General features: G+C 40.3%; 1 protein-coding gene and 1 pseudogene across 1 annotated transcript; both read right to left on the bottom strand.

Annotated features, from left to right (window-relative positions):
• Nucleotides 1–669: 669 nt before the first annotated feature.
• Nucleotides 670–26,303, bottom strand: LOC137988565 (uncharacterized). The gene is made up of 5 exons (XM_068834558.1): nt 26,139–26,303; nt 24,910–25,010; nt 4,619–4,677; nt 1,729–1,886; nt 670–1,625 (listed from the first exon to the last, which is right to left on the bottom strand). Exons 1-5 carry the CDS (start codon nt 26,215–26,217, stop codon nt 1,339–1,341), a joined length of 684 nt encoding a protein of 227 aa, XP_068690659.1. The 5' UTR covers nt 26,218–26,303; the 3' UTR covers nt 670–1,338.
• LOC137988556 (uncharacterized) lies at nt 20,831–21,914 on the bottom strand (annotated as a pseudogene).
• Nucleotides 26,304–27,872: the final 1,569 nt, after the last annotated feature.

Here is a 27,872-nt window from a genome sequence, read left to right as displayed (position 1 = left end):
TACTTATCAAATAGTAATTTGAAGTGAAAAGAATCCAAGGAAATTCACCTGAGCGTTAGCCGTTGTAGTGGAAAAGGGCGCACATAACGAAAGAGAAAACTTTCTGACCAGGGTGGGAATTAATTTGCCGCAGTCGAACATGTTTAAGTGCAGTAAATAGATTAATTGGCAAAGATATCGAACCCTGCAAATTCAGTACCCGTGGATATTTAATTTTTTCGTCATCTAGTGCTGCGCAACCACTTCATGCATTCAGTGTAATTGTAAATTTTCATCAGCCAGTTTACCGCAAAGTAAGGTCTATAATTTGTATTCACAATCTGATGGGCTCTGCCAGAAGCTGCTCCCGTCTTCCCTGTAGCTAGCTCATTCGGAAGAGCAATAGGAGGCTTTCACGTGACGTCATCGCCACCATGTTGGAAGACGAAAACAAAAGATCTCTCATTAGCTTCTTTTGTTCGTCCACCAGAAGTCGTACATTACTCTATTGTTATTGGTGTCTCTAGAGGTTGGACCTATAGTTATCTCATCCGTAGATCGGGGGTTCTACAAATTAACTACGGTTGTTTGTTGAAGAAATAAACTTTATTCAGCTATGTCATGAAGCTACTAAGATGATTATATAAAAAAGCGAAAAAAATTCTTCTGTGAAAAGCAACGACCGGTTAGCATGCAGAATAAGGGATCAAAATACAGAAATGGAGTTTCATCATTCCAAGAACCAAATGAAAGTCATGCTTTTGCTGCGTTTATACTTGTTTTGCTACTTATCTAAGACTTTTTGTCGTTGCAAAAAAATTCTACTGCCATAAAGCTAGGCCTTCATTGGCCGTGTTTTCAAGAGCAGTTTTTCAGGTCGCTTAGCGAGTGACCACCGAAAACGAGGTCTGCAAACAAACCACTTTCAGGAATGTTAAGCGAGACAACGGCTGTCGTGAAAACACGGCCATTTACGAGTACCACTAACTACATAGCCGCAATTTTACATTACTCCAAACAGACAAGCGAGCTACGAGACTCAAAGTTTCGCGCTAAAACTGACTCAGTTTAAATAACCCACGTTTTCCCAATTTTAGCATTGTGACAAAAAGTTACAACTCTGCTGAAGGTACACTTGTTCTTGCACTTCAGGTCAGGGGCTTCTAGAATTAAACGATGAACTTGTGTGTGTGTGCCGCCATCGAAGAGCCCGGACGATTAATATGTTCAGACTCCGCCTAAATTGTAAGTGTAGAAGCTATAAAAAGTTGCTAAAAGAAGTGTTACAAATGCTGCTAACTCCAGGGTACAGTTTCCCTAACGCTAACATCAATCCGCCTTTTTCTGCAAGAAAAGCGTTCAGTGGTGCCACTGGAATCCTTTGTTTGACATTCCCGCTTTATGCTCACCCCAGGGATCCGTTTCTTCTTCGTAAGCGGTATTTTCAGTCAACTTCATCTCATACTTTTCAGAGTTAGGAAACCCTCCATCAGGCAGCATGTCACCCGAATTACGCTTTCTACGAACCTCTGCTTTTCTTTTCTTGTAGAAGCGACAAAAGAGAATACCCCAAAGAACCACGACAAAAAGTGCTGCAAAGCACGCACCAATGATCATGGCGTAAGGTAGCTCTTTATCTTCTGGTTCTGAGGAAAAATAATGTTGCAAAGAATCTTTGCTTCGATTCCAAATAACACCTAATATTAAACCTGATTAAGAGAATGTTCATTCTCCGTGGTATACGATTACCTTCAGTTTTGAGTTGTATGTACTCCAGGGATGCAGGATCAACCCGGAGCCTTCCGAGATTGCCATCATTCATCTTTTCTTTCATCATATCTAAGGCTTCTTTGGGCTGGACCTTCGTACTGAATATCAACTGGAACTCAGCGACAATACTCCCTTTCCTAAAAAAAAAAACAAGAATACATAATTTGTGCACCAAATTACGTGTATTTCTGGACATAAGTGAGAAAAACGAGGAAAATTACTAGCTTTTAGGTAATAAGGGGGGCGGGAAAGGGAACTAGTTGAAGTCAAGCGGAATGTTAAGCTGCCACAAATCATTGGCATGCGTAAGAATCTGAAAGACGAAGAAATCTTATTGGCTTTTTGAAATACGGTAGCTGCAGAAAATTTCGTAAGTTTGTTTCACATAACAAATGTAGCCACTTATGTCCAGAAATGTACCGTTAAATCATGGCCCGCATAAAATTGACAGGAAAAAAAATCGGTCCGTAACTTATAGTACGGACTTTGAAATCGGTCAGAAAGAGGAATATTTGTCTAGCTCCACCCTTACACATACTTAATTGACCGCTCCCCATAGAGGCTTTTCAGAGCCAATGAAACACAACGAAACGACGGAACAGAACAGCAACAACAATAACAGTTAAGAATCCCAACTGGCCCGAGGCAAACCAGTTGCTATTTACAAGTGCAGCTGTGAAGTTGATCCAGGGACTACCAGGATAAAATTCAACGAGTGGTCAGAGCGGGTCTTGAATCCGGGACCTCCGGATCTCAAGCCAAGCGCCCTAACCACTGGGCCACACTGCCTCCTAGTGCCCTTCAGGTGCATGGGAAGCAGAGCAATCTTTCTCTCATAGGAAGGGTCATCCTGCTAATAGAGCCTTTCTTAACTGGACGAGAAAGAAAGGAGTCTGCAGAAATCGTGTTAAGTCTCTTAATGAGTATGCGCAAGCCGTTGCTTGCAAACAGTTTTATACCCAGGCCAATTCTCGATCGCGCTCCAAGACGCCATGTTGATTTTCGTACTGAAGGCTCGATTTTGACCTTCGCCTTCTCAAAAATATGATGAGCGCGTAGCCTAAACCGGTGTGGCCGGACTGACTAGCCCAGAAACTTGAGCTGCAGCGACTCTTATTTCCCTTTCGTAAATGGTCGTTGCCATTTTTCAGAACTGTCGTTGCCATTTGAAACGGTCGATGCCATTTTTTAGCTCTGGGCCCGATTCCTCGAAAGCCGATTAACTTAATCCAGGATTAGCGTAAACTTTTGCTTCACGTTTTCACCTTTTTGGTGAAAGTTTCTTTTGCTTATTTTTGTTTTTCAAGATTGACGTCTTCTCATGTAAAGCTCTGCCAAAAATCTACGTTGAACAGCATTTGGGAGTAGAGAAATAAACTGCTCGGTTAATTTTTAATCTTAGATTAGCGTTAGTCGGCTTTCGAGGAACCGGGCCCTGAATTACACTCATTAGGTCTAAGAACTCAAAAGGTTGCGATTACTGGGAGTTGTGTCTCGCTGGTCATATGAGTTAGGGTTTGGGTTAGGGTTCTGTTTAGGGTGAGGGCTTAGAACCCGAGTTCGAGTCTTGAAACTTTTGGACTCTTTTTTTCCTCCAGTTTTTCTTTTATAAATGTTTTTTTTTCCTTTTTTGTCTTAATTTTTGTTAATATTTTTTCTTAGTTTGTTTCTTTTAATTTTCTTTGAAGTGAAGTCTGTAGTCGACCGTTATAAATGGCATCGACCGTCTCAAATGGCAACGACCGTTCTGAGAAATGGCAACGACCGTTTACGAAAGGGAAATTTGCTGCGGCGACTTAAAAGACTTGACACGTTTTCTTTAGAGCTTCTCTTTCTCGCCCTCTGGTTAGTTTTAGAGAGGCTCTGCTCGCAGGGTGAGGGAGTTAGGGTTAACAAGAGGCCATAAGTAGCCTGTACTTTGTACCGAGTTTGTTTAGCCGACTTTCTCAAGTTCACACATTTACCCGTTGCCGAGGTAAATGGTCAAATACAGTGTCGCCGTTTTTTTTTTTTTTTTAATTGACGGCATAATGACAGAGAATGGAATAAATTATGAATGTATACTTGAAGTGCGGGTTATAGACGAAAGAGAGAAGTGGTCCTCGCACTTAGCAGGACATTTTAAGAAATTGCCGCTTTTTAGGCACCGGAAAAATTCGGGTGACTCCAACGGGATTGGAATCTATCACCTTTTCGAAGCCGGTGCACTGAATGCGAAGTGCGAGGATCACTTCTCTCATTTGTCTATAACCTGCACTTTAAATATACATTCATTTCATTTCATTTATTCAGTCCTTCTCGGGAACAAATGAACCCAACGAATTGACTTGCTTCCAACTGTGTTGTTTCATATCTCAGTTGGAAGAGCATTGCACCAGCATCGCAGACGTCATGGGTTTGAATCCCGTTGAAGCCACCCGAACTTTTCGCGTGACTAAAAAAGGGACAATTTCTTAAATTGACCCGCTAAGTTCGAGGATCACTTCTCTCATTCATGATGACAGAGAGTTGTCACTCAGACAAAATGCCAACATTCGGCAGTTTGTGTATTAATCTCTTGCTCAGTACCATTGTTGTCTTCAAGTTGAAATTGTTTAGTATGTTTAGCCCGCGTCGTTTATCATTTCGATCACATTTTCAATAATTTTCTGCCGTTCTGCATGTAAGCTTACGGCATCAGGAAACTTGACAAAAGTGTTTCATTCTATGTTATAAACAAATTACAGCATAGAAAGTGCGACGAACAGATTTTCTATTCACTCGTTGCAAACATTTTGGAAAACTCCCTCGTTCTCTTTCCCAAGTTTTCCAACTCGTGAATAAAGATCCGTACGTCGCACTTTCTATGAAGTAATCTATACATACGTACCTGAAGGATAAAACTTTCACTCCGATGAAATTCCTTATCCCAGATAGTTTTTTCTTTAGCTGCAAGAAAACTTCAGTAAACTGTCAATGTTCCCAAATCAGTCCCGTATAAAAAACCCTACCGTACTAGTAGTATACCAAGTAGGGGTTCTGCAGCGAGTGGATCAGTGGATCATGTGGATTGAGCGATTCGATCCATCCACATCCCTCGCCCGTAACCCTTAACCCCAAAGCGTGACGAACAAGCTAGCCCCAACCCTTCCCCCAAACGGGTTTAAAAGCTATTTTTAAAGTTTTCGCCTCTCTTCTCACACCATGTTACTGCCGTAGAGTATTCGACAACGCAATAACGCCTTTCATTTCTATGAGACGTGACTTTAATTAATATTTTAATATTTAAGACGGAATCCACCAGAAGTTCGAGTAACAAGCGGACAAAAACCTCGTACCAAGATTATAAACATCGAATTGCAAACTTCTGTACGACTGTTTTAAATATCTTTCAAAAACAACTGTTGAACTTCGCTTGAAAGTACTGGTGAAATGAAACTGATGATGATATTTTACCTGTGTTTGCACAATTTCTCTGAACGTTGAAATTTAATTTTCTCGTTCCCATGGGAAATTGTTTTCGGTGTTACTTCAGGCAAATATTTATATCTTTAGCTTTCAGGAAATGTAAAAAGGACTGTAAAATACTTAAAACTTTTCTGGTACCAGATTTTTGTCCGCTAAAACTGAAATTGCTCCATTTTCTATCGGATTTCGTCTTCATAACTTGAACTGCACCAATGCACTTGATTGCGCAAATACTAAGAATCCTTATTGTTTTCAGTGAGAACATTTAATATCTTGAACGGGTCGTCACAATTGATTGCACGTATAAAAACTGCACAACGAGTTAATTAGCGTCACAATGACAACTAGATTCAGCCAGTTCAAGTGAAGATCATACCAAGATAATTCTGACCATAGTTAATAGACGGGAATGGTTATGAAACCCGACAACTTTCGTAGTTGTAGGTTTTTGTTCTCGTTTTTGTCCTTGACCGTGCACAAAACGCAATAGTTGTTTACTCCGTACTGAGGAACCAACCAATAGAAACGTGTTGGTTGAGTAACCATGCAAAGTGTATGAGCGCAAAACAAAAGATTGCGCACGGTCGTGGACTTTCCAACCTAAATCTTGGCATCTTTGTTTGCTCCTTTGATGTTTGTCGAGCTTCCAAGCCAGTCCTCTCTATTAACTATGTTCTGACACTGGGTAAACATTCGTTCATTTCAGCGCGAGTGCTAGCAGAGTGTGAACCAAAAAGAACTCCTCCTTCGTAAAATGGCTATTATCTGTGATATTTGTGAGAAAGACTTCACCCAGATGACAAACTAATGAGGCACAAAAAGACTATTCTGGCGACTATTATGGCTACTATTCTTTTGTGAACGGTGTGGCGATGCCTTTAATCGAAAAGATGCATTGAAGCGCCATATGAAGAAACATTCTCAAGAGAGAACTCACCAATGTCATTCTTGTTCTCGCAAGTTCTATCGCCATGATAGAAGTGTCTCACCTAAGAAGCTAAAGCTGCCGAGAAACTTTACCACCTTCGAGGCTTTAGCCCTGGAATCAAAATTTGGAAGACACGATGCTATTGTTCTGGGCATATATCGACCCCCGAAAGCGGTAGGAAAGGACTGCTATAATAGATTGGAAAATGATTTGAATGATATAATCTCTTGGGCATCCTTACAAAGGCAATTGATTGTAGTCACTGGTGATTTGAATATGGAAAGGTTGAAACCAGATGAAAAGGAACGCAAGATCTTACGTGACCTCGAGCAAATACACAACCTGGAGTGTCTGATAAAGAAGCCAACAAGAGTGACCAAAACAAGTCAAACATTGTTAGATGTTATGATGACAAATAAACCTGAGCTGTTTAGAACAGCGAATATTTACGAGCCTGGTAAAATTGATCACGCGATGGTTTATGGAATTATGAGAGATAGAGCTATTCATCATTCAAGTAGAGTTATCACTGTTAGAAGTCACAAAAGTATTGATGAAGCTATGCTGTTGCAAGACATAAGTTTCGCCCCATGGCATGTCGGTGAAATATTTGGCTCCATCGACGATCAGTATTTTTATTGGAGCGCGCTTCTAAATGACGTCTTACAGGAGCATATCCCTTTGAGGAAAAAACGAGTCAGATCGAGGGACGTTCCCTATATGACAGATCAATGGAAGGATGCAATTAGGAAGAAGAGAAAATATTCTAAGATGTTTGCGAAGAATCCAACAGACGAGAATCTGCAATTGAAAAGTAAATGGAGGAACGTTGCTACGAAGCTTAGGAGAAGATCATTAAAGCAGTACTGGAAATCTAAGACAGAATAGATGAATCACAACCCAAGAGAGTTCTATAAAGTTTTCAAGCCTTTTCTGGACTCTAAAACTCAAGATGTTGATGACAGTGCGATAATTTTGGAAAATTGTGGCAGTGACATAAAGGATCAAACAATGGTCGCCGATTGCTTTGTTGAATATTTTACAGGGATAGCACAAGGTATCGGTGACTCTGAGTTGTTGGCATTAACTGAAGAGCAATTACATGACTGCAAGAGTATTCAAGACATATGCAACAGTGTAAGAATTGTGAATGGACCCGAATTTAGCTTCAGTAAAGTTAGTCAAACCGAAGTGCAGTCAGCCCTTGTAAACTTAAACGTGAGCAAAAGCTGTGGTCATGATGGACTGTCTAATAAAGTTCTCAAACTAGTTGGTGATGCCTTGGCGCCATCCTTAACTAAGATCTTTAATACTTGTATTGATGAAAATTACTGGCCTGTGGAATGGAAGAGAGGGGAATGGATCCCGGTTTATAAAAAGGATAATCCAAGGGACGTTAGAAACTACAGACCGGTGACAGTCCTGAGCGCAGTGGGTAAAGTTTTCGAACAGTTACTGGGTAAACAGCTGACTATTTTTATGGAGCCTCGTCTTAACAATAACCTGACAGCTTATCGTAAGAAAAACAGCTGTGAGACCTGCTTAGTTAAGCTGGTAGAGGATTGGAAGCTGACACTGGACAACAAACACGTGGTCGGAATATTATCGACAGACCTATCGAAGGCATTTGATCATCACTCCATCCGCCATTATTGTTAGCAAAGTTGTGAGCCTATGGTTTCTCGGAAAGTGCGATAGACATGACATGATGAGGTGTTATTTTACAGAAAGAAAAAACAGGGTGCGGATGCGATCAGGAGGTTTCAGTGAATGGAGAGAAGCAAGCAGAGGCTGTCCACAAGGATCAAACCTAGGCCCACTACTTTGGAACATATTCCAAAACGATCTTGTTCAGAATATTCACGCGGGTAGGCTTGCCATGTACGCTGATGACCACCAAGTGTACTCTTCTGGAGAGAAGATCGAGGATGTAGAAACAATCCTGAACGATGAGGGAACCCGTACCTCTGAATGGTATCAGCAAAACCTACTCAAGTGTAACCAAGATAAATTTCAAGCTATGAGTCTGGGATCAAGATACAAGAAAAAGGGAATGAACTTAAATATAAAGGACATTAATATAAAATCAAGTCCTGGGATTGATCTTTTGGGAGTAGCAATTGATGATGAATTGAACTTTACTAAGCATATTGACAACGTCTGTACTAAGGGGGCAAGGAAAGTAGGAGTACTTATGAGGTTTAGGAAATTGTTACCTACTGAAGCTAAATTAAGAATTTTCAAAGCTTTTATTTTACCTCAGGTTACATATTGTCATATAGTATGGCACCATTGTCGCCCGTCAGACTAGAGAAAGCTTGAAAGGTTGCTGAAGCGAGCATTGAGAGCTATTTACTGTGACAGGACTAGCACTTATGAAGCACTTCTAGAGAAAGCAAGACTTCCAACGTTATGTAATCGCAGGCTCCAGGACATGGCCATATTTATGTATAAAGTTAAGAATAATTTAGTTCCATCATATATTTCTGAACTTTTTAGTTGTGACATGAGTAGGTACAATCTTAGGAATACAGACGATTTCTCCTTATCAAGATGTGACACCGTTACACATGGAAGACATAGCTTAAGGTACATGGGACCTTACATTTGGTCGAAGCTTCACAAATCAATTAAAATGGCTGACTCTTTAATTGCATTTAAAAATCAAGTCAGGGCCCTTGACCTATCAAATGTTACGTCGAAAAATAATTGTGAAAACTGCAAGTTATGTAAAACTTAGCTTTTACTAATTTTATATTGTTTGTACATAGTTTTATTACTATTATTATTAGCTTAGTCTAATTACTTTTAAGTAGGTGTCCCCAATTAGTTTTTACTTGTAAAAACTAGAACGATTGACACGTTAATAAAGTTATTATTATTATTATTATTATTATTATTATTATTATTATTATTATTATTATGATAAGTGTCTAGAACACCAGAAGGTATGGGAGTTTGAAAAGTTTGAGGAACGCCCAGAGGGTGGCAGGCGAAAATATCCCGAAGGAGACAAAAATGGAGAGCACAGACCAAAACAATCGAGATGGGATGACGCAACGGTCAATACGACTACGGAGCAGAATGATGTACACTCGGGCGAAGATACTGGTTGTTCTGAGAATCCTTGCGCTTTGACGACCACATTGAGAGACGCCCTGAAAACCTTCAAGTTCAAGCCTCGAATTCAAGAGAAACACGACCTCAGGATGTTATTACACGGTAAGAAAAAGTCAATGGTCAATCGCCTAAGCCAAGAACTAGAAACCAAGGGGGGACTCAAGTGGTCCATGAGTCTTCAAGTTAGGTCAATCAAACCGAAAGCAGATGGGTGTGACGAGATCTGAGAACCTCATTTCTGCAGTGTTTACACGACAAACGTGCACGACCATGAAATTGCAAAACAGCTCGGCGAAGCAAGCCAGAAGATTTCATGTGCTTTCTCTACTTATCTAAAGGAAGGGAGTGGTTGGAAGCTATCTGAAATCCGGCACCTCGATTTGACGGTGGATCAGTCGAAACCATTAAAAGGTTCTAGTTATCTGCCTTTACCCAAAAAATTAAAGTATAAGAAAGCCATCATTAGCGTTGAAAACGAAGATACCAAGTGTTTAATATGGAGTGTTTTGGTGGCTTTACATCCCATTTCCCGAAAATCTAACCCACGGCGAATTTACCATTACCGACCCTATGTGGATGAAGTCAACTGTGATGGTATCAAGTGTCCTGTAACTGTCAGGAAGATCCCAAAGTTTGAGAAGCAGATCAAGATTGTCATCAACGTCTTTGGATTTGAAGAAGGAGATTTGCACCCGGTGTACTTCACCAAAGAACACGAGTTTCCTTTGAAGAGAGCAGAAAAGTCATTACTGCCTAATCAAAAATCTCAACAGACTGCTTTCGAACCAAAGAAGGCACAAAGCTCAAATGTATTACTGTCCTTATTGTCTACATTGCTTTGTTCGGGAGCAGCTACTTGAAGACCACAAGCCACTATGTAGTCAGCATGGACCTCAGAGAATAGAGCTGCCCAATGAGAACAACATGTTTCTCCAGTTTAAGAATTTCCAAAAAAACCCACGAGCCCCCCTTGTTATTTACGCTGATTTCGACAGCCTGACCACCAAGATTCAATCTGCTTCATCAGATTCTAGCAAATCCTCGGCGGAGAAATTTCAGAAACATCAAGCCCGTGGATTTTCTTACGTAATTGTTTCCGAAAGATTAGAACACGATAAGCCTCCTGTAATCTATCCCGGAGAAGATGCAAAGGATAAATTCCTGGAAGCCGTGCAGCAAGAAGAAGAAAGAATCCACAGTCTCGTGAAAGAAATTGTTCCCATGCAATTGACTTCTGCTGAGGAACAAGAATTTCAACAAGCCACTCATTGTCACATTTGTAAAGAAGAGCTTGGTGCTGATAGGGTTCGAGATCACTGCCACCTCACAGGTAAATTCAGAGAAGCGGCCCATAACGCATGCAAGTTGAATTTTAAATTCACGGGTCCAATTCCAGGCGTCTTTCACAATCTCCAAGGCTACGACTCCTACGTTATTATGCTAGGCGCTGGAAAGGTAAAGAACAAGCGCATCAACTGTATTGCCTTAAGGCAAGGCAAACAACCCATATGCACCTCGTTATAAGTCGACTCAGGATAAGTACTATACCACGTATTTCGACGCCAACAATTTGTATGGATGGGCCATCAGTCAACCTATCCCAACGGACGACATTTTCTGGTTGACGGAGCATGAAATCGAGGAGCTGAATGTCGTGTCTATACCTGATGGTGGTGAAGATGGGTACATTCTTGAAGTGGATCTAGAATACCCAGGAGAACTTTACGACTACGGATTATCCTTTAGTGCCTGAGAAGATGAAGGTGGCCCCAGACAGGCTTTCTTCCTAGGCGGCGCTTCCGCACCTAAACTAGTCTCAAATCTCTACAACAAAATGCATTACATTCTTCATTACCGCAACTTAAAGTGGTACTACGACCGAAAAAAAAACTTTTGTTTTTCCTTTGGATTTCAAAACTATGTTAACTAAACACTAGCCCACCCAAGTTTTAAGTTCTGATTTTAAAAAGACACCTGTTTATTTTAGCTGGAATTTTCTTATTTATTGGTCCGCCATTACTAACTTTAAAATCTTGAGAGAGCTGGGTCGAGGAGAAAATGACGTCAAACACTCGCTAGTTTAAGAATGCACGGCGTGTGTATGCGGCCTAATTAATATGCAGCACGGGAGTTTCGGGCTTTCACACTTTTCAACCCGTGTTTTGCTTATATAATAAATTGCGTTTACACGCTGAAATTTTAAGCTAGTGAGTAAATGACGTCATTTTCTCTAGATCCAACCCTCTGAGGTCCAATCGGCCAGTTTTGAACGTGAGTAATGGCGGACCATGAAATCCACAACTTACACTCAAAATAAACAGCCTTTGGATAAAACTCAAAGCTCAAAATTTTGCCAGTTAGGTGTTAAGCGAACACGCTTTCAAAATCTGAAGAAAAAAAGGAAATGATTTTTTGATCATAGTACCACTTTAAAGTTGTACTTAGACCTTGGTACGAAGCTGAAAAAGATCCACCAAGTTCTTGGCTTTGCACAGAGTACATGGTTAAAGAATCACATGACTTCAATACTAAGAAGAGAAAACAAGCCTCTAATGATTTTAAGAAAGATTTCTTCAAACTTATGAACAATGCGGTCTTTGGGAAAACGATGGAGAATCTTCGAAAGCGCGTGAATGTCAAGCTGATGACCAGTCTAAACAAACTCTCTAAACTTACTGCCTCTCCGTCCTCTGATACCTTCCGCATCTTCCCTGAGGACTTAGCCGCTGTCAGCATGAAGAAGACGAAGTTGTACTAAAACCGCCCCATTTACGTCGGCTTCACAATTCTCGACCTATCCAAAGTGTTGATGTACGATTTCCACTGCAATTACATGGTCTCAAAGTACGGTTCCCTGTCTAAATTGTTGTTTACAGACATTGACAGTTTGTGCTACGGTGTCAAGACAGATGACCTCTACCGCGATTTTCTTCAAGACCTATATTACTTTGACACGTCGGAGTACCCAAGGGGCCATTTTCCGTGCAGTGCAAGGAACAAAAAGGTACAGGTACTGGGAAAATGAAAGACGAAAACCAGAGCATGCCCATCGATGAATTTGTTGGCCCTCGAACAAAATTGTACTCCATCCTGTTCACAGAAAATGACAAACCAGTGGAAGAGAAAACAGCGAAAGGCATTTCAAAGAACGTGACTAACAGGAATATCCGACACCAGGACTCCAAGACCTGTCTCTTTGAAAACAAATGCAGATGGCACAAGTGAATCAAATTCGAAGCGAAAGCCATCAATTTTTTTCTCTGACATTAACCAAAACAAGCTTTTCACCCTACGACGATGAACGGTACATTTTAGCAGATGGGTGCCATACACTTGCTTCTCAACATTATTTGATTGCATATTAAGGGAATCCCAATTCATAGCATTGTAAACGCCTTTCTCTTTGGTATTGTTGATAACTGTATCTTTTAGTTAAACGAAATTTGTGAATAAATGCGAGTTGAAATGCAACCTACTGTGCATGTTTTTATTATCTTTGTCCGTACATACTTTCAACCCATACACAAAATAACATAACGAGAACGATTGCAGGCACAAGTTAAAACGAATAAAATATTCCTCGACATACACAGAAAGGGTGCACAAAACCGAATGTCTTTCTAAATTAGCGAGTCAAATAGATTGTTCTCTCCGGAAACAAGGCATATGTGTTTGCATTGAACTAATCGCGCTGAACTTCCCGATGCAATTAGTACGTGCAAATGTTCTTAATGTTTTGTTCTTAATTTTTTATCCGTTATTCTCTCTTTGCGTCCGTAATAGTGGTTGATCAAACACAAAGAGGTATATCGACACTTTTTATCAAGGGATCAAATGAACACTTGATCATTGTTTTAAGCATAAAATATTTTTACTTTGTAAACTGTTCCGTCTTCTGATCTGAACAGGATCGTCACAGCTGATTGCACATTTCCAAACTGCACAATGAGCTATGTCCACACGCCTGAGTATGCCCAGTTAACGCCACAATGACAACTAGCAATCTACAATCGGGGTCAAAAGAACAAAGGAGACTAATGTCACGCATGCGCATTATCAATAGCAAATTTAATTTTATTTGCATTGTGATTGGTTGAAAAGTTTTTTATTCAAGTCACTTTCAATGCTATCCATGCGCTTGTGGTACAAATGCTGAAAGAAGATGGACAAAACCTAGAAACACCTCGGCAATTCCTTCTACTTTGGAAAGTCCTTTATTTCGGATGAAACGAAACATGCTTAGATCGGTTGTTTTAGAATGCTCCGGTGTGCTCTGGCTTGTCAAAGAATTGCGCGAAGTTGGAAATTTTTTGCCTTATTTGCAACGGGTATGGTCACGATTGAATGTGCAAATCACAATAATGGATTTTGTCGAGTATTAAAGTAACTGGAACCGGCATTAAGATTTTCCGTTGTGTTTTTTTTCACGAGGATACCCACGCTTGAAGTGAATGCAAAACAAATTTGCCAGTTTGACGGGATTTGCTTGCAGCGCGTCACTTGTAAATGAGCTGGTAATCCGTTCAAAGGATCTCACAGCTTAGAATTTATCCATGAATGGAGTCAAGGTAGGTAACAGAAAAGCATGACAGAAGAATTTCGTTTGTGCTCTCTTTGAGGCGAATAAATTCGATCCGGAAGAAAAAGTCGCTTTGCAAAATGTCAATCAGTTTATAGCTTTTTCTGTTTAAACTGAACTCTTTCGTTAACAGTACAGGACTTTTGTCTCTGACGTTGGTCCACGAAAAGCCGTCAACAGGTGAACGTTTGTGAGCCAAAGGTAAGGTTTTAGTAGGGATATTCCCGGTAAAAGTGGCACAGCGAATACTGAACCCGAAGTTTTCGACTCCTTCGTGTACCAAAGTGCTTTTCCTTGTCAAAGAAACAGTGCTTGTTTCTTCCACCATCAAGTCTTATTTTCTCTGGACTAAGGCACGGAAAGTCTTTGTAATGTAAATGTGTGATTTTCACACCTTCTGAACATTTTTTCGTCTTCACTCCTTTTGAAATGTGAACTAAAACTTTGTATGTTTGACGCACAACTGAAAGTTTCTTTTCCCAAATCAGACAATGGTGTCAGTGTTCACGTTACTTTCGGTCAAATCTCAGCAAATAAGTCTTGGTCCAGCGATCGCCATTAGTTTAGAAAGCACATAATTATTTGTGACTAATCGAACTGCTTTGAAAGTTTTCCTTCAAAAGTGGCAGGGCGCACGAAAATGGTCTATGAAAGTAAACCTAATTTCCAACGAAATTTGGCACTTTGATCGAGATGCGATGATTCAACTCTGGGCAAAAGTATCAAGATGCAGCAATGACATTACTAAATGCAATATACTGCAAATAAGACTCTTGCTTTTATTGCAATAAATATCAGCTATTCCCAGCTATAATATTAACAAATAAATTGAAATGCCTGCTTACCACAACTCTGCACTGCACTTTTCGATTAGATAAATTTCTTAATTAAATTTGAGGGAAACTGTAATAATTGTGACTTTAAAGATATTTACAAACTGTACGGTAAAATTTACATGATAAGTAACAATTGTACATTATATTAATTTTATACATAATGATTTACATGATAAGTAATTATACATTAAATTTGTAAATAATGTATTTTTTTATTCTCTTTGTGAGTGCCTCACATGGGCATGTGTGTCCCACACCTTTCCCCCCTTAGGAATCCCATTCATACTTTATCCATATATTTATCCAGCTACTATCATTTATTTCTTTAGTGTGTATTGCCTAATTAAGTTAGAAAGAAAGAAGTTATTAATACACATACTTTAGAAAGAAAGAAGTTATTATACACATACTTTAAACTTTGTACAGTGAATTGTGTTACCCAAAGTTTGTTTGCACATTAAAGTTTTATGGGACATGTGACTGTGTGCAAGGGATGGCAGCAAAAATAAACAAAAAACAGGTCAATTATATTTTTGACACAAAACAGCCATAATGTTCAGGTATACCTCCTCTTCAATTTCTTCTGCACGTTTTTTGTAGTTACTATAAGTTGCCATACACCAAAGAATGACATAAATAATAAAGTTAATGAACACACAATGGTGTGTGATGTTCCATCATCCTAATCAATGTATATTATTATTTAACGATGTTGGGAAACATTAGTTATTAAATTCTGGCTACGGTAATGTTATTGATGTACAATATCATCCCTTTCACCCCTAAACCGGCCATACTTAGTATTTTACTCAACAATAGGGAACCCTCAGGAGTCAATGGCTTAATTAATAGACTAACAACATTTAAGATCAATGGCTGCACATTTTGCTCATTTTCATCCTGATTTAGATAAATTTACATAATTCTTTGCAGTGAGATAGTAACTTACCACAAAAGTGAGCAATGAATATGAATGAGCATGAAATGCTCACATCAAAATTAATAAGTAGTTAATATTGTGTCAGAGTTCTATCACAAAGTCTGCTTTGCCTTGAATTGCCCTTTGAAATTTAAACATTGCACAGAAGACAAGACCTGTTTATGTATTTCCAGACATCCCACATTAAATGCACAATTTTAATTGTTCATTTATTGTGGATGCAATTTACATCTACAAACGGTCAAGTGAAATTTTTACCTCCCCAAATAGAACTCACTCACAAAATTTCATTCCAGTTCAACCTACAAGGCTGATGGCAGTGACCACATCATTCCTCTCCATTGTATAGATTTCCTAAGAACATCAACATCACTTTTCAATAATTCGCTGGTAGCATAAATGATGAAACAATGAATAATTACTATGGCTAGACTTGATGAAGTTACCATAGATCAAGGACAGAATTTTCCAATAAAGTAATAAAATGGAACTTCATTATTGATTCATTTTAGCATATATTATCAAGCATGCCTTCATGATCACTTGATGTTACTAAGAATGATGTTTTGAAAGTTCTTTAAGTTTTTAAGGTAGTGTATCTTGAGAGTGCTTGCACATGAGATAAATGCAGTGAACCAGGTTGGTCTCAGACACACAAACATAAAATAGAAGTGGCGCGGCTGGTATTAAATTTCTGTCGAAGTATCTGTTGAGATAAGATGTCTTTAAAAGGACTGAGGACATCTCATAACTTTAAACGAGCACTGAAAGAAAATGAATGAAGTGACATATATACTTCCTTCCAGCGCTGAATTCAAGTTAGATAAATCGAAGCCTGCGAGTTCGAGGGATATATTTCGCAACCACGTTAAATAGTACTCCCTTCGCTACAAAGAAATCTGGCCTTTGCTCGTGTCTTTTCGCACTTTGAGCATTTGTTCCGATACAATCACTTACATGGAGAAATAAAGCTAAAAAGTATAAAAACTGACTGGAAGCAAATTCAAAGGCGTTGCTTCCCCGAGCAAATTAAAAGGACTCCTTACAAAAGGTGTAACGAACGAGAAATTCCCGCTGACTAAAATGCCCCTTGCAAAATCTTCCCCTGTTACTTAAAGTTTAAATGACCACCTTCAACTGGCCCAAGCTATATAGAACGATCGAAGAAGCACAGCTTGGAATCACCGCTTCGAAAGCCATTTTTGTTTACATCACAGCGCGCGGTTGGAAAACTGGATACTACAATTTTCAACAGCGAAATCAGACGAAGTCTCCTTTGTTGGTCAAAAGACTTTGGGACACTTGTCAAATTTTGGGCGAAAAGTAGAGAATTTACTGTACATGCTCCCGTCTTTATGCGCTGCCTTTTTCGCGCCCCCCTTAACCACAGAAAATGTTGAAACGTGCGAGCGATCGATGAACGGATCTTTATTTCGAAGACCGTGAAAAATGAACATTGAAATGGGGGGAGGAGGGAAAGCGGGAATTGTCCCAACAGTTTTGACCAGGATTGTAGTACAGAAACGTTTTTCAACACGTTGTCCAGGGTTTACAATATGCAATCGAATAACGTTGAGAGGCAACTGTATGGCACCCATCTGCTAAAACGTACCGTTTATCGTCGTAGGGTGAAAGGCGTGTTTTGGTTAATGTCAGAGAAAAAAATTGATGGCTTTCGCTTCGAATTTGATTCACTCGCGCCATCTGCACTTGTTCTCAAAGAGACAGGTCTTGGAGTCCTGGTGTCGGATATTCCTGTTAGTCACGTTCTTTGAAATGCCTTTCGCTGTTTTCTTTTCCACTGGTTTGTCATTTTCTGTGAACAGGATGGAGTACAATTTTGGTCGAGGTTCATATTCACGACAACGCTGTCGCGCTCAGTGGCTTCAACCTAGTGCGAAAGGACAGAGTTGATATTATTCACGGAGAGGTTTGCGTATACATTAGAGATAATATCAACTTTACTATCCTGGAAGACTTAGAAGATCGATCTTTTGAAGTGCTTTGGTTAAAGTTACGACCAGCTCGTCTCCCGAGGGGATACAGTTGTATTGTGCTGGAAACAATTTATCATCCGCCAAACAACAACGACCCTGCAATTTTAGATTATTTGTGGCAGAGTGTGTCGTCCATTGAATCGCGTTTTCCCAACCGTGGCTTGCTTATTGTTGGAGATTTCAATCGGCTAAACACCAAGCGCCTTCAAAACAGTTTTGGTCTTAAGCAGATTGTTAATTTCTCCACGCGAGGCGATAGAACGCTTGACCTTGTACTAACGAATCTGAATGAGTACTACAAGGACCCCATTCAACGTCCTCCTCACGGTCTATCAGATCACATGTTCGTAGAGGTACAGCCAAAGGATAGATCTCAGTTTCCCGACTCGCGATTAACAATCAAAACAAGGGACTTGAAACCCAGCCATCGCTTGGCTATGCGCACTTACCTCCACGAGGTTGACGCGCACACCCTCGTTGGCACTCGCCGAAAATAATCAGCCAGTGTTTCGATTTCTGCGGAACAGAGTGAACCGTGAGCGTAAGATCTGCGGGTAGCGGTACTACGACTCCAAAGTTAGCCAGCTTAAGCCCCATTTACACGAGCAATTTTTCCTTGACAAGTCCACTTGTCAAGGAAAACTTGCTGACTGTACACACTACCAAGTTTTCCTTGACAAGTTTTCCTTGGTAGTGTAAATGAAAAATATGACAAGTTTTCCTTGTCACATTTCCTTGTTGTCCATCTACACGAGCAAATTTCAGACTTGACAATTTTTCCTTGTCAAGGAAAAGCTAGCACGCCAGATTTTCCTTGACAAGGAAAACTTGTCCACTATTCCCCATCTACACGAGCAATTTTTCCTTGTCAAGGAAAAATTATCAAGGAAAAATTGTTCGTGTAAATGGGGCTTTGAGGAGTGCAAACCGTCTGCTTGGTGGAAAGAAGTTAAGAAACTGAGCGGCATGTCATCAGCCGTTAGGGACTCGGACGAGCTAATGAGATCATTACAGCACATATGTGAGGAGTCTCTCAGTGCCTCGGATTTGGCCAATCTGACCAATGCAAGACTTTACACCGTTATCTGCTGAAACTTTCCAGCAGCCGCAAGACCATTCCACCGCGCAACCATTTGCTGTTACTCTGCATGCTGTTTACCTCCAGCTAGCGTTGATCAATCCTAGGAAAGCGTCCGGACCTGACGGTATTCTTGCATGGTTCTTAAAGAAAATGCGGATCTCCTCTCCGATATGGTAACAGATATTATTAACAGCTCTTTTGCTGAAGGACCCTTACCACCTTCTTCGAAATCTGATGATACTGTGCCGATCCCAAAGCAGAAACCAATCAAGGACGTAAATAAACACCTGCGTCCCATCTCGTTAACGCCCGTTCTCTCTCAGGTGGCGGAGGAGTTTGTTGTTGTGGAGTATTTGCGACCATCAATTCTCAAGAAAATCGGAGATAACCAATTTGGGGCCATCCCAGAATCCTCAACAACGCATGCGCTAATCAGTATGGTGCATTCCTGGACCAAACGTACGGATGGTACAGGAGCCACCGTCAGGGACGTCTTATTCTATTACCGGAAGGCTTTAGACTTGATAGACCACGCGCTTCTCGCTAGGAAGCTGCTGGCCCTGGACATGCCGGTTGGCGTATCGTTTTGGATCATCGATTTCCTTACTGATCGCACGCAGAGAGTCAAGTTGGGAGAAGATTGCTGGTCTGAATGGAGGAATGTACCGGCAGGGGTGCCACAGGGAACCAAGCTCGGGCCGTCGCTGTTTATTCTCATGATTGATGACATTAACACCAGTAACACCGAACTGTGGAAATACGTGGACGACACAACTATTGCAGAGTGTGTTGAAAAGGAGGAAGATAGCCGTATCCAATGTGATGTGGAGGAACTGATCGCTAAGTCTAACCAAAACAAGTTCCAGCTAAACGAGGCGAAGTGTAAGGAACTACGGATTTCGTTCGCTAAATCAGCCGCGGACTTTGCTCCCATTGTTATTAACAGGAAAGCAATAGAGGTAGTGTCCACTGTTAAGTTATTAGGTCTTAATATATCATCCGACCTCCGGTGGAACTGTCATGTTGCTGAAATAAGTAAAATAGTAGCGAGTCGGTTATATTTTCTTAAACAACTGAGGAGAGCGAATATCCCTACCAAAGATCTGCTACTCTTTTACTTGACCTGTATCCGCTCAGTAATGGAATACGCATGCCCAGTGTTTCACAACGCGCTTCCCGCATACCTATCCGCTGAGTTAGAACAGCTACAGAAGCGCGCCATGCGAATTATTTTTCCGCTTGTTCGACTTGGAGACGCTTTCTCGACGCAGGCAGTCTATCACAACTAAGCTTTTTGATTCCATCACTTGTAACTCAGACCATAAATTCCATAAGCTCTTGCCACCTCGTAACAATTGTGAATTTAATTTAAGACGAAAGAAGAAATTTAATGTCCTCTGGCTAAGACGCAGAGACTTATGAACACATTTATATATAGTCATTGTAATTAAATTTTTAGCTATATATGTCTATATTTTCCCCATATTTTTATTAGATTTTATTATTGTAACAATTAATCGAATTCAGCCTTTGGCTGCGATTTTAATCAGAATAAACTATCTATCTATCCATCTATCTATCTATCTATCTATCTATCTATCTATCTATCTATCTATCTGTCTGTCTGTCTGTCTGTCTGTCTGTCTGTCTATCTATCTATCTATCTATCTATCTATCGGGCAAACAAATTCCTCGATGCATATGCTGTGGGTCTCGTCTTTCATTTTTCCCAGTACCTTTTTTTGTGCCTTGTACTGTACAGAAAATGGTCTCTTGGGTACGCTGACGTGTCAAAGTAATATAGGTCTTGAAGAAAATCCCGGTAGAGGTCATCTGTCTTGACATCATAGCACAAACTGTCGGTGTCTGTAAACAACAAGGGAGGGAGCCGCACTTTGAGACCATGTAATTGCAGTGGAAATCGTACATCAGCACTTTGGATAGGTCGAGAATTGTGAAGCTGACGTAAATGGGGCGGTTTAAGTACAACTTCGTCTTCTTCATGCTGACAGCGGCTAGGTCCTCGGAGAAGATGTGGAAGGTATTAGAGGACGGAGAGGCAGTAAGTTTGGAGAGTTTGTTTAGACTGGTCATCAGCTTGACATTCACGCGCTTTCGAAGATTCTCCATCGTTTTCCCAAAGACCGCATTGTTCATAAGTTTGAAATCTTTCTTAAAATCACTAGAGGATCGTTTTCTCTTCTTAGTATTGAAGTCATGTAATTCTTTAACCACGTACTCTGTGCAAAGCCAAGTACCTGGTGGATCTTTGGCAGCTTCATAACAAGGTCCAAGTACAACTTTAAGTTGCGGTAATGAAGAATGTAGTGAATTGTGTCGTAGAGATTTCGGACTACTTTAGGTGCAGACACGCCGCCTAGGTTTAGTTCTTCAAACAACTGTTGACAGTAGGGGGAAAGCATGTCTGAGGCCACCTTCAACTTCTCAGGCGCTAAAGGATAATCCGAGTGTAGTTCGTGGATTTCTGTTGGGTATCCTAGATCCACTTCAATATTATATCCATCTTCACCATCATCGGGTATAGACACGACATTCAGCTCCTCTATTTCATGCTCCGTCAACCAGAAAAAGTCGTCCGTTTGGAGAGGTTGACTCGTGGCCCATCCATACAACTTGTTGGCATCAAAATACATCATATAGTTCTTATCCTGAGTCGAGTTATAACGAGGTACATATGGGTTGTTTGCCTTAACCTAAGGATTGATGATCATGGAAATACTACTACAGATGCCCTTTTCGACAAACAAGTGCATGTCCGGCTCGGTTAATAAGTCTAATTCCACATCCATCAGCTTACGGAAGGCGGACCAAGCCAGGCTAGGAGAAGTGTAGTAACGAGAAGGGTCTAATACTTAGTTGTTTAATCAAATGCGTCGAAAGCTTTCAGACATCAGCCAACAGCAGTACGTTCGAGAGCAGGTAGAGATCGTGGTACTCGCCAAGGGTTTCCAATCGAAAGCTTGTAAACACTGTTTGTGCATGCTGGTAATCTTCATCGCTGATGTGCCCTTCGGTAGTCCCGCTGAAGAAGGCTTCTTTGGGTGGGAGTTGTCGCTCTTGAAACTTGCTCATATCGCCCATATTATCACACGGGTAGACTCCCTTCCTCAACAACACAGCCACTTTGCTTCCCTCGATGTAGCTCTTAAGAACATGAAATTTACCATCACCCTGACTTGCCAGATTAAACACAAGCTTTTCTGAGGATGCATTCATAAATTAAAACGAGTCAAGAAAACCCAAGTGGCCGAAGGATAATGGAATATATTTTTCTATATTCTTTAGAATACAGTTGATAGGCTTGTTCTTCATTTACCAGTGAGGTGTCAGTGATCTCGAACCCTACCAGCGCCAAGCTGTTCTCTACAAATGTGACAATGAGTGGCTTGTTGAAATTCTTGTTCATCAGCAGAAGTCAATTGCATGGGAACAATTTCTTCCACGAGACTGTGGATTCTTTCCTCTTCTTGCAAGGCTCCCAGTAATTTATCCTTTGCATCTTCTCCGGGATAGATTAAAGGAGGCTTATCGTGTTCTAATCTTTCGGAAACAATTACGTAAGAAAAACCACAGGCTTGATGTTCTGAAATTTCTTCGTCGAGGATTTGCTAGAATCTGATGAAGCAGATTGAATCTTGGTGGTCAGGCTGTCGAAATCAACGTAAATAACAAGTGAGCTCGTAGGTGTTTTTGGAAATTCTTAAACTGGGGAAACATGTCGTCCTCATTGGGCAGCTCTATTCTCTGAGGTCCATGCTGACGACATAGTGGCTTGTGGTCTTCAAGTAGCTGCTCCCGAACAAATCCATGTAGACAACAAGGAGAGTAATACATTTGAGTTTTGGTCCTTCTTTGGTTCGAAAGCAGTATGTTGAGATTTTTGATTAGGCAGTAATGACTTTTCTGCCCTCTTGTAAACAACAGCAAGTTGACATTCAAAGGAAACTCACGTTCTTTGGTGAAGTACACCGGGTGCAGATCTCCTTCAAATCCAAACACGTTGACGGCAATTTTGTTCTGCTTCTCAAACTTTGGTATCTTGCTTTCAGTTACAGGACACTCGATACCATCCAAGTTGACTTGATCCACATAGGGTAGGTAATGATAAATTCGCTCTGGGTTAGATTTTCGGGGAATTGGATGTAAAGCTGCCAAGACGCTCCACATTAAACACTCGTTATCCTCGTTTTCAATGTTAATGATGGCTTTCTTATATTTAAAAATTGCACCGTAACCAGGATGAGACATGTTGTGAATCTGAAAGACGTTCTCTGGTTAAAAATTGGTTAAAAATTATAAGCTTTCGGCTATCTATCTATAGCCTTTAACGAATGAAATATAAAAAAAGCACGAATTAAAATATATACGAAAAGGGGTGTAAAAATTCGATGCGGGTGAGAACTAAAATATGAATAAGAATGATCTAGAAAAAATTACAATAAAATAGAGTATTGTCTCGGTAACGGTTTAGAATTATTGTCCGCGTTAAACTGTTAACGCGGACAATAATTCTAAACCGTTACCGAGACAATACTCTATTTTATTGTAATTTTTTCTAGATCATTCTTATTCATATTTTAGTTCTCACCCGCATCGAATTTTTACACCCCTTTTCGTATATATTTTAATTCGTGCTTTTTATATTTCATTCGTTAAAGGCTATAGATAGATAGCCGAAAGCTTATAATTTTTAACCAATTTTTAACCAGAGAACGTCTTTCAGATTCACAACAGGCTTTCTTATACTTTAATTTTTTGGGTAAAGGAGGATAACTAGAACCTTTTAAGGGATTCTACTGATCCACGTTCAAATCGAGGTACAGGATTTCATATAGCGTAAAACCACTTCCTTCCTTCTGATACGTTGCGAAAGCACTTAAAAACTTCTGGCTTGCTTGGTCGAGCTGTTTTGCAATTTCATGGTCGTTTACGGTTGTCATGCAAACACTGCAAAAATGAAGTTTTCAGATCTCGTCACACCCATCTGCTTTCGGTTTGATTAACTTAACTTGAACACTCACGAACAACTTGAGCCCCCTTTTTGGTTTCTAGTTCTTGGCTCAGTGACTTTTTCTTACCGTGTAATACCATCCTGAGGTCGTGTTTCTCTTGAATTCGAGGCTTGAACTTGAGGGTTTTCAGGGCGTCTCTCAATGTGGTCGTCAAAGCGCAAGGATTCTCAGAACAACCAGTATCTTTGCCCGAGTGTACATCATTCTGCTCCGTAGTCGTATTGACCGTTGCGTCATCCCATCTCTATTGTTTTGGTCTATGCTGTCCATTTTTTTCTCCTTCGGGATATTTTCGCTTGCCGCCGTCTGGGCGTTCATCAAACTTTTCAAACTCCCATACCTTCTGGCGTTCCAAACACTTATCATGGTGATAGAACTTGCGAGAACAAGAATGACATTGGTGAGTTCTCTCTTGAGAATGTTTCTTCATATGGCGCTTCAATGCATCTTTTCGAATAAAGGCGTCGCCATACTGTTCACAAGAAAAAGAATAGTCGCCATGAATTGTCTTTTTGTGCCGCGTTAGGTTTGTCATCTGGGTGAGGTCCTTCGCACAAATATCACAGATGATAGCCATTTTACGAAGGAAGAGTTCTTCTTTGATTCACACTCTGCTAGCACTCGCGTTGAGATGAACGAATGTTTCCCCGGTGTCAGAATTTATCTTGGTATGATTACTAATTTAACTGGCTGAAACTATTGCAGTTGTTTTTGTGACTCCAATTAAATTAGCTCATTGTGCAGTTTGTATATGCGCAATCAATTGTGACGACCCGTTCAAGATATTAAATATTCTCATTGAAAAGAATAAGGACTCTAAGTATGTGCGCAATCAAGTGTATCAGTCCCGTTTAAGTTATTTAATATTAAAATCAAGTCAGGTCTCATAGAAAGCAAAAGCTTTATTGCGTTTTCGACTACTCTACAGCGTTAACATCGTGTGAGAAGAGAGGAGAAAACTTGAAAAATAGCTTTTAAGCCCGTTTGGGGAAGGGTTGGGGCGAGCTTGTTCGTTAGGCTTTAGGGTTATTAAGTGTAAGGGGCGAGGGATGTGGATGTAATTGCTCGATCCACGTGATCCACCAATCCACCCGCCGCAGAACCCCCACTTGGTATACTACTTCTAATGAAATTTAATGTTAGGAAATATTAGTTTAATATAGTGTTAGGTAATCTTACGAATTGTCGCAATACAATACCTCCGATTCCAGTTGGGACGACATCTCTCGAAAGGCATCGCTGTCCTTGTCCTGCAGATCATCCGTCCAGTCATTAAGGATTTTGATGGAAAACGTATATTCTGCAATAATTAACTTTACAGATGATCATGAATTTCTTAACATGCTTTGTTCGGAAAAAAAGGACCTGAAATAAGCATATTTTTTAACATCAGGGGCCAGTTGTTCAAAAGCCGATTAACGCTAATCTTAGGTTAAAAATTAACAAAGGAGTTTTATTCTCTACTCCCAAATGCTGTTCAAGGCTGATATTCGGTAAAACGTTACATTAGAAGACGTCAATCTTGAAAAACAAAAAATAAGCAAAGGAAACTTTCACCAAAGGGTTGAAAACATGAAACAAAAGTTTACGCTAATCCTGGATTAAGTTCATCGGCTTTCGAACAACCGGGCCCTGGGTATTATATTGTGGGTCAAATCCGTCCTCAGGTTGAATCCGCTTTTACCTAGGTTTTAAATTGGTGATCCTCGATTTACCAAGGTTGTCAAACCCCAAAAAGAACAGGCAACAACTATACCTTCCCTCACGCTCTGCCTTACACATCGCAACACATCGTCTCCAATGTTTGATATCAGTAAGCGATCAAAGAACTGTACTCTTCACTTACCGGTTCTCGAACTCGGACCCACCAGATCTATAGTACTGTGTCTCCACCACTTCACAATAACAGCAACAAACATGCTCAACTGCCCGTTTAAACATAGTTCTTTTCATTATTTACTTTTCTATAATAAGAAAAACTAATCCTTACCCGATCATATTTTTCTCTAGGCTTAATTGAAGCTTTGAAAAAAGTTTCTTCAATTCGTCTAAGTGCGTACTCAACTTAGGTAAAGTGAGGATAACCAATTTAACCTAGGTAAAAACGGATTAAACCTGAGAACAGATTTTACCGGCAACATATATTCCAGACATTTAATATGTTTGTTTTATCAACATTACGAGAAAAGAGAAATTCGGTTGCTGGCAATAGTTCTTTGGCTAAAGTAGTTCAAAATCAATTTCTAAACCAACCACCATCAGTGAACTGCTAAAATGTAAGCACCCTTGGTTCAATGCGTAAAATTATCTAGTCATAGTACTTTCTAAATGCTATTAAAGGTAACTCAGAGAATGAAACGGAAAGTTCATTGCAGGAATCTTTGATATGTCCATACAATGTCTCTTGAACTAACTATAACAAACAAACCTATCTCTGGACTCGGCGTCAAGGGCGTGACTTGTGTTGATACGAAGGTAGGTGCAGAAGATGCTGGCGTAATGGGCATGTTTCGAGAGGTAGCTGCCAACAGCGATTCCTTTTCTCGTAACGTGACTGCGATTGAGCTAAGACCGCCTCTCGTAGAGGGCAGCTGATCTGTTAAAAAAAAAAAAAAGCTAATTACTTTTTCAGTCTGCTCTTAATCTCAACTCTTGTTATTTTCGTCATCACATTTTTTCGGAAAAGGCTACAGACGCATATTGGCAGGGATGGCTTTTACCGGGACAGCAGGTGTGTACCTTTTTCTTTGTCCCTTATGGAGTGCAAATGTGGTTTTATTAACGACAACGTTGTCCAAAACATTAAATAACCGGAGATGTAAACGGTTAAAAAACGTGCCTGAAGCCGATGTCTTTGTTACGATGGGATTTACTTGGGTGGAGATAACGCCGTGAATTCCTGTCGAGGTAGTTAAAGGCTTGTTAGGTGAGGAACTTGGCGATCTTGAATACTCCCGTTGTGACTGTGAGGCGGTTTTTGCGAGCCAGTTGCTTGACTTGGGTGGTGAGAGATCTGTGTAGAAAGTATAACGGTGTTATGTCAATATCATGTGAGGCCGTCCCTTGGCTACAAGATTTTGTTTCTGCCATATTTAAAAAAAAGAAATAGAATTCTTACAGGTATAAATACAAACACGTAGAACTACAAGCAAGCAGTATAAATATAAGCAAATGGGGTTTGACTTGCGATAAGTCTGTCTGCAGTCGCCTCCATCAATGTGGCCAGAGATCACTTCCCGTATCGACACCGCATAACGGGCTTAATCTGCTGAATCTCTACACAACGAGGGTTTTTTTTTGCCATGTATTATGGTTCTTCCTTCTTATAGAAACAAACCTTTGATTTTGATACGATCTGCTCTAATTACAATCAGGGGCCTGCCAGTAGAATTAAGATTATATGAATAGACGAAGGGAGAGATATGAGTCCCTTCCCAGCTCCTTCCCTCGCATGTTATTTATTCCATGCAATGCTTTCGGCCAGTGTTGACTTCTTAATTCTCATGCAACGTTTAAAAGCTGCTGGAAATGCCGGGAGCACATGGTTTGTGCCCCAGTGGTGTATGGGATTACGTCACTGAGTTGTTTTTTTTCCCTTGGGTTTCCCTATATGGGCGTTAAAAGCGTGGATCGAAGCACATGTTAGCGGACAATACCTGTTTTTTCTCATATATTCTCCCCTTTGTCTGTTCATATGATTGGAATTATATTTCACAGACTCCGGTTGAAATATATGAGACAACAAGAGGTACAGCTCAAATAAAACCATTGCAAAAGGAAACAGGAATTATACTCCTTACAAAGGAAAATGGAGCAGAAAACAACAGTATTGGGTTTAAAAAACAAACTAAAAACAGCCACAGAAGAGTAACATTCTTGTTTTAATGCTGCAGGACAGCGTGGCAATAATCTGGGCTCCACACAGACTTATAGTAGAATCTCTGAAAGGTAGAGGCAACTGATCAATCTGCCATCTTTATCATAACATCCAAAGAAACTTTGCCATTGGCAGCTGCAGTAGTGGAGGCACTATGCACTGAATGTGCCCTGGAAATGTCTGTGTTGATGTTAGCATTTTGAAGGGTTAATCGCAACCGACGTGGGATAGTGGCAGAGGAAAGTGGTTTTTGGGGCTTCGCGTATAACATAAACATTAGGTCAG

Source organism: Montipora foliosa, unplaced genomic scaffold (genome assembly GCF_036669935.1).
Source record: "Montipora foliosa isolate CH-2021 unplaced genomic scaffold, ASM3666993v2 scaffold_421, whole genome shotgun sequence".
Lineage (NCBI taxonomy): Eukaryota > Metazoa > Cnidaria > Anthozoa > Scleractinia > Acroporidae > Montipora > Montipora foliosa.
The sequence above is the reverse complement of the archived record's forward strand: the minus strand, read 5'-3'. Positions and strand labels throughout refer to the sequence as shown.

Coding starts and splice junctions, on each gene's coding strand:
- LOC137988565 (XM_068834558.1), bottom strand. CDS start 26,217: ATGCCCATTACGCCAGCATCTTCTGCACCTACCTTCGTATCAACACAA. Junction 25,011..26,138: donor GACGCCGAGTCCAGAGATAG/GTTTGTTTGTTA, acceptor TAATTATTGCAG/AATATACGTTTTCCATCAAA. Junction 1,626..1,728: donor CATACAACTCAAAACTGAAG/GTAATCGTATAC, acceptor ATTTTTCCTCAG/AACCAGAAGATAAAGAGCTA.